General features: G+C 45.8%; 1 protein-coding gene across 1 annotated transcript; it reads left to right on the forward strand.

The window, feature by feature from the left end:
• The first annotated feature begins 28 nt into the window (after positions 1–28).
• On the forward strand, positions 29–5791 carry LOC125509815. Its single transcript, XM_048674842.1, has 8 exons — positions 29–2467; positions 2593–2894; positions 2971–3129; positions 3232–3411; positions 3490–3684; positions 3856–3954; positions 4413–5045; positions 5155–5791. The coding sequence occupies exons 1-8, from the start codon at positions 79–81 to the stop codon at positions 5491–5493; spliced, it is 4296 nt and encodes a 1431-aa protein (XP_048530799.1). The 5' UTR covers positions 29–78; the 3' UTR covers positions 5494–5791.
• Positions 5792–6088: the final 297 nt, after the last annotated feature.

The following is a 6088-nucleotide window of genomic DNA, read 5'->3' on the forward strand; positions in this document are numbered from 1 at the left end:
CGAGGCGGGGGCTGACGGGGCGGTGCTGTTTCTGGCTCTGGCGTGCAGGATCGGGGCGTGATCCGCGGTTGTGCGGCAATGACGGCCGAGGGGACGGCGCGCGGCGGCGCCGGCGAGGCGCCGATGGCGGAATTGGCGGCGGCCAAGGCGGTCTCCCCGACCGGGGAGGAGCGCGAGGGGGTGGGCGGCCCCTTCGTGATCGTCAACGGCGACTCCGACGGCCACTCGGACCCGGGCTCCGACACGGGCGCCGGGGCAGAGCCGGATTCCCGCCGGGAGGAGGAGGATCTGCCCCGGGCCAATGCAGCCCCGGCTGCTGACGCGGGCGGAGATCACCCCTCCGCCGGTGGGGAATTGGCCGCTCTGGACGGCGCCGTCGGCCTTCCATCTTCCAACGGGCATGCTAGCCCCGCTACGGTGGAGTCTGAGGTTGATGGCGTGGGCGAAGTAGAAGGTGAGGGAAGCCACAATTCTGAAGCTGTCCTGGGGGACCAGGGCACTGCTGCCGCTGGAGAGCTTGATGGTCGTGATGCAGCAACAGAACTTAAGATTGACCATGCTGACGCTGCTGATGATTCTGCTCCACCTGCTGTGGAATCCGTGCTTAATGTCAAGGATGGAGAGAGTGAAAAAAGTGCCGCCACTGAGGTTGTTGCTCCTGAAGAACAGCAGGATGGAGAGAAGAATGCTCCAGCAGAGTCCAGTGGTTCAGATAATCCCCCCACACATGTTGAGTCTGGTACCATTGTTTCGGAGTCTGAGGGCAGTGGCGAGCAGAGCAAAGGAGAAGAGATTGCTGCTGAGATCATGGAGCCAGGTACAGATGGATCAGGTATCTCGGGGGTGACTGAACAGCATGATGCTGACACAAGTGTGACTGCCACTGATCCTGTGATTCACGTCGATGAGGGCAAACATGAGCATGCTGCAGTCACAGAGTTGGTTGAGCAGGATGGGAGCAACGGGCATGACCATGTTGGGCAGATTGCTGATTCTGGCACATCTGCTCCTGAGATAGAAGCTGATGGGAGCAAAGGGCAGCAAGTAGAAGCACTGACGGCTGAGCCTGAAGTATTGGATGGAGGCGATTGTGAAGCGACTTCTAAGGTACCTTCAGAAGAGGAAGTTGTTGCAAACGGGCTTGGATGTGCCAAGGACACTGCTGACACTTCTTTGGAGCTTGAGGGAGAGAGCGAAGTTCCCTCTGGTGTGGTTGAAGTGGACGAAGTAGTAGGAAAGGATGGTGAGGGGGATTTGCATGATGGTCATACGGTCGTTGTCCCCTCATCTGACGAGGAAGCAAAACCTCCAGCAAAGGAGGGAACAAATGAGGCCATTCCTGCTGAAGTTGTGAAGGAGGGAATAAGTGAACAAATTGTGCAAGATAATGAATCTGTTAAGGATGATGTCTCTTCTGTCACACTTCAGTCAGTAAATTCAGAAGATCCTGTTGTTGAACCTAAGGGGGATCACATACTCCAGGTAGAAGATGCTGCAGGTGATGGAAACATGGCAGTTTCTGATGTGAAGGCTGTCATGTTGGAAATGAACACAGCAGATAGCGTTCAAACACAAGATCTCGAGTCGGCATCTGAAGACAGGAGTGTTCCACTGCATGTGAATTCGTCCGACCAAGTTGAGGAGGAGGTAAACAAAGAAGTTTCCCCTGAGGACGCACATTTAGCCCATAATGACTATTCTTCTGAACAGACTGGAAAGCACGAGCAGTTGGAATTACCTGGCACTGGTGCAGCTGCAGCTGTTAAAAGTGACAATGCTGTGATTGAGGCAGAACCAGGTAAAGAGATGGAGGTTGTTGAAGATGTTGTGTTGCATGCGGCTGCAGCATCTACTTTCCATAATGAGCCAAGGTCCATTGATTTCACTGATAATGATTACGTAAAGCCGGATACTGAGTTGGAAAGTTGTGATCATGTACAAGCAGAGGAGTGCAATTCTGATGAAATATCTAGCACCACTGTCAATGAAGTTATATCTGGTGTTTCCATGGAACATGAAACTGCTGTGACAGATGACGCTGAACTCAGATATGATACAGGAGATGCATCTCTTAGTGAAACTGCTGTTGATGAAGGTGAAGCTGTTGCATCGACTGATAATAATGCTTCTGTTGTAGATGAAGTTACACCCTCTTCCGCCACAGGAAGTGAATCTGATGTTGCTGGTGAAGCTGGTGATGTTTCGCAAGTAGGCGAATCATGTGATTTGGTTACAGATTGCCAATCTAATAATGACCAGCCAGACATTCTTGACGCATCAACTACGCGTGAAGAGCTAGTTTCTCTGACTGAGTATCCTTGCCTGCCAGTTGTTACATTGGAATCTGGAGTTAAGGCTCCTCACACCGACAAGGCAACAGGCACGTCAGATGAGACATCCAAAGATACTGAAAATATAAATGCATGCAATATATCTTCTACTGAGGTTGAAACCAAATCTTTGGAAGGTATGCGCTATTTTTATTTGGCTATACCTTTTGGTTTTTTTAATTTATATATTTTCTCCTTGAAGTTGGTGCCGAATATAGTTGTTTGTGAAAGTACAATGCTGACCCTAGTTATTGCATAACAGTAGTGGAACCTTCATCTGTTGATGGGGTAGTTCCAGTGGAACACGAGAATGATGATGAACATGCACACAAAGGCAAGGAGAAGATTGCTGAGGACTCCAGTGAGTCGCCTGTTGAACAGCCAGTTGAGCTTGAGAGTGACAAGGGAAATATACAGCTCATGAAGCCACACAAGTTCTTCATCGTAAAGGTTCCTAAACTTGCGGGCGATGATGTCTGGGCAAGGGTACAAGATGCTCAAGTTCACCTGGATCGCCTGACTCAGGAAAGAGATGCAATTAATGCTCGCAAGAAAAAGCAAAAGGTAACAGGCCTCCAAATGTTCAAGTCCCCTTTTCCTTCCTTAGCACGTTTCTGACTTCTGTATTTATATATTGCAGGCTGCCTTTGATGAGTATCGGGAAAAGTTAGAGACAGCACGGAAAGAAGAGAATGAAGCGAGAGTTGCACATGCCGGCAAGAGGAATGTTCTAGATGGTGTACGGTCAACGATTGGGAAGTTGAATCAAGCAACTTCAGTTGAAGAAATTGATGAGTTGGTAAAAATTCTGTGCTGGTGTATTGACCTTATTACCATTTCTCATGTTATAGTATTGCGATTTTTGATCTGTCATCTTATGTTCAAAATTCTGATGATTTAGATCGTGAGGAAACAGAGGACTATGGAACACGAGACAATTTCTTTGAAAGAAGAGAAACTATTCATTAAAGAGATTAATGAACTGAAAGCCCAAAGGAAGCAAGCGTGCTCCAATATGGGCTCAGAGGCTGAAATGAGTGAAGCATTCCATCAAAAGGACCACATTCATGAGCAACATAAGGTATTTTCTTAAGCCATGCCTTGTTCTTTTCAATTCGCATTTCATTAATTTTATACTGACCTATGTTGTCTTCTCTAGAATTTGAAGAAGGAAGCAGATTTACTTTTCAAAAACCTGAAGTCCCTTGAGGAGAACAGAAAAAAGATTCAAAAATCTTTTGAGGATGAAAGAGCTGCTCTCAGAAAGTTAAATGATGACTTGTATGCTGCCAATGAACAACGTCAACAGGCCTACGAGAATTGGGTTGAGCTGAGAGGGGAACCAGGCAAGAAGGTAAGAAGCTTCCTGTAGGCTTTCTGTAGTGCAATATTTTCATGCTAAATAAACAAGTCAACATAGAAATACTACTGTGCTAGTGACTAATAATGCAGAATCTATTCTGTAGTGTTTCTGGTTAGCTGTGTAAGAAACTGAAAATCCTTGTCTATATCTTTGGCACGACAGAACAAGTACTTCTTCATGTACAAGAAGGACCGTGATGCTGCGGGCAAGCTCTTATCAAGTGGTGACATGGATGGACTTCAGTCATATTGTAATAATCAGGTAAATCAGACAGCCCCCTTTCTGTTATTATCTTAGTCATGCATTTGGTACGATGGATATTTGGCCTTGGTTTTGATGTCTCGGTTGCTTGAGCTGGTCAACTTACATGCGCTTTTGAGCCAATTGGCCAACAGAACAGATACAATCCACTAACATTTGCAATTTTCTTTATCTCTGTACAAAACATGGGTTGCAGTGCTAGTGCTATAATATATATTTGTATGTACGGGTTATGATCTACCTTTGGATGAGAAGTTCCTACAACTAAGTACTATGCTAATTCGTCATAATTATAGTCCCTCCTATGACTGATCAGTACCAACATCCTCATTACTCATTTCTTATGCTCTTTAAAATTTTGTTAAACTATAACAGTTCTTTCTTGATCCTCATATAATCTTATGCTATTTTACATTGATCAGTAATTTACTAATTTTTTAATGTTCTTTCGCTTTCAGGTTGAGGGTTTTATGGAGATGTGGAACAAAGATGATGACTTCCGCAGGCTGTATGTTGAAGCAAACCAGATTAGTACTCTGAGGAGATTAGGTACCCATGATGGAAGATCACTTGGTCCTGATGAGGAGCCTCCCGTCATTCCCAGTAACAATTACAGTAGAAGACCCAACAATCCATCTCAACTCACTGTTTCAAGCCCAAACGTGCCCATTACAACTTCAGAGGCAGCACCTGAAAAGTCTACTGCAGTTGTTGTCCCTGTAGAAGAGGATTCCTTCCCTGTTTTACCACCAACCCAGACTCATAAGCAGGCTAAACCAAAGGCAGCTGGTAGTGGTTCAACCCAGAAAGAAATAACCCCAGCTCCAGCTCCAGAAGTGGTAGATGTAAAGCAGATTGAAAAGGAAAAGGCTCGTCTGGCGGAGGAGTTGGAGTTAGCAAGGAAGGCGGAGGAGTTGGCACGCAAGGAGGAGGAACTAAGAGCGCAGAGGGCTGCAGCTGAAAAGGAACGACTCCGGTTGGAGCAAATAGCCAAAGCTAAGGAGGCTGAGGAAAGAAAGAAGAAGAAGGCAGAAAAGGCTCAGGAAAGGGCGGAGTTCAAAGCACGCAAGGAAGCTGAGATGAAGGAAAAGGTATGTTTCCACAATTTCCTGCCTTCATGTTAGAGCTCATTCCTTCTTGATATACTGTACTGCCCACACAACAAATTATTAATTCTCATCCTATTGCAAACATGTGCAGAAGAAAGCAAAGAAGTCTAAAAAGGTTGGCACTACACCAGCAGCCTTGACAAGTGGCGAGAGCAACTCTGCACCTATAGCTCCAGCAGACACTGAAAGCAACACAACTGACAATACTAGGAATGTTGATGTTCCTCAACCACAACCCATAATCATAAAGAGGATCCCTAAACCAATTGTGAGGCAGCTGCAGCCCATGCCCGCACCCCTGCGTAACAAGTTCAAAAGGAGAACGCGGCAGTACATCTTCATCGGAGTCGCAGTTGCCCTAGCTGTCGTCGCGTTGATCCTGGCCGGCAGAACCTTAGACCTCCCTGGTCTAAGTTCTATTCGCTTCTGAATTAGTTAGTACTACCCCCTATGGATGGCGAGGCGTTCTGCACACATATTCTTCATCCACAGCCGTAGGGAGGTGGAGGTGTCTTCTGATACAGGCCGGCATAGTTGTTTTGCGGGAAACTTTGGTGCTCTGGCTAGACATGGCTTATTTTTTCTGTTTGAACCGTGGATGCTGTTTTACTGTACCTATTTACCTCATAGATCGTGTTGTGAGTGCATTGTGGTAGACTTATCAGATGGTGGCGACATATATTCGTTAAAGTGAACATATAATAATCTATATAGATTTATTTTGGACATATGTCTTGTGGTCTGGTGGTTATGGTTATCTGTTGTTATGCCTGTGTTTTATATTACTGCATCATGTTCAGTTGGTGTTCACTTACATTTTGCTGGAATCACATGCTCCTTGCTAGCCGGAGAAACCATCATGGAGATTGGAAATAAGGTGAGCTTCCCTTGCTCTTTTATATATAGGCCTATTTGATTCAAAAAGATTTTCAGAGAACTTTTGGAGGATCAAAACCTTTAGCAATTTTTCTTATACATGTTTTTTGATTGGTAGGATTGATTCTTTTAAAAAGTTCCCTAGGCCT

Source organism: Triticum urartu, chromosome 5 (assembly GCF_003073215.2).
Source record: "Triticum urartu cultivar G1812 chromosome 5, Tu2.1, whole genome shotgun sequence".
NCBI classification, from domain to species: Eukaryota; Viridiplantae; Streptophyta; class Magnoliopsida; order Poales; family Poaceae; genus Triticum; species Triticum urartu.

Bases quoted from the DNA above. Each gene is read 5' to 3' on its own strand.
- LOC125509815 (XM_048674842.1), top strand. From the start codon at position 79: ATGACGGCCGAGGGGACGGCGCGCGGCGGCGCCGGCGAGGCGCCGATG. The intron at 2,468-2,592 runs GTATGCGCTATT...ATTGCATAACAG, and splicing joins TGAAACCAAATCTTTGGAAG to TAGTGGAACCTTCATCTGTT. The intron at 3,955-4,412 runs GTAAATCAGACA...TTTCGCTTTCAG, and splicing joins AGTCATATTGTAATAATCAG to GTTGAGGGTTTTATGGAGAT.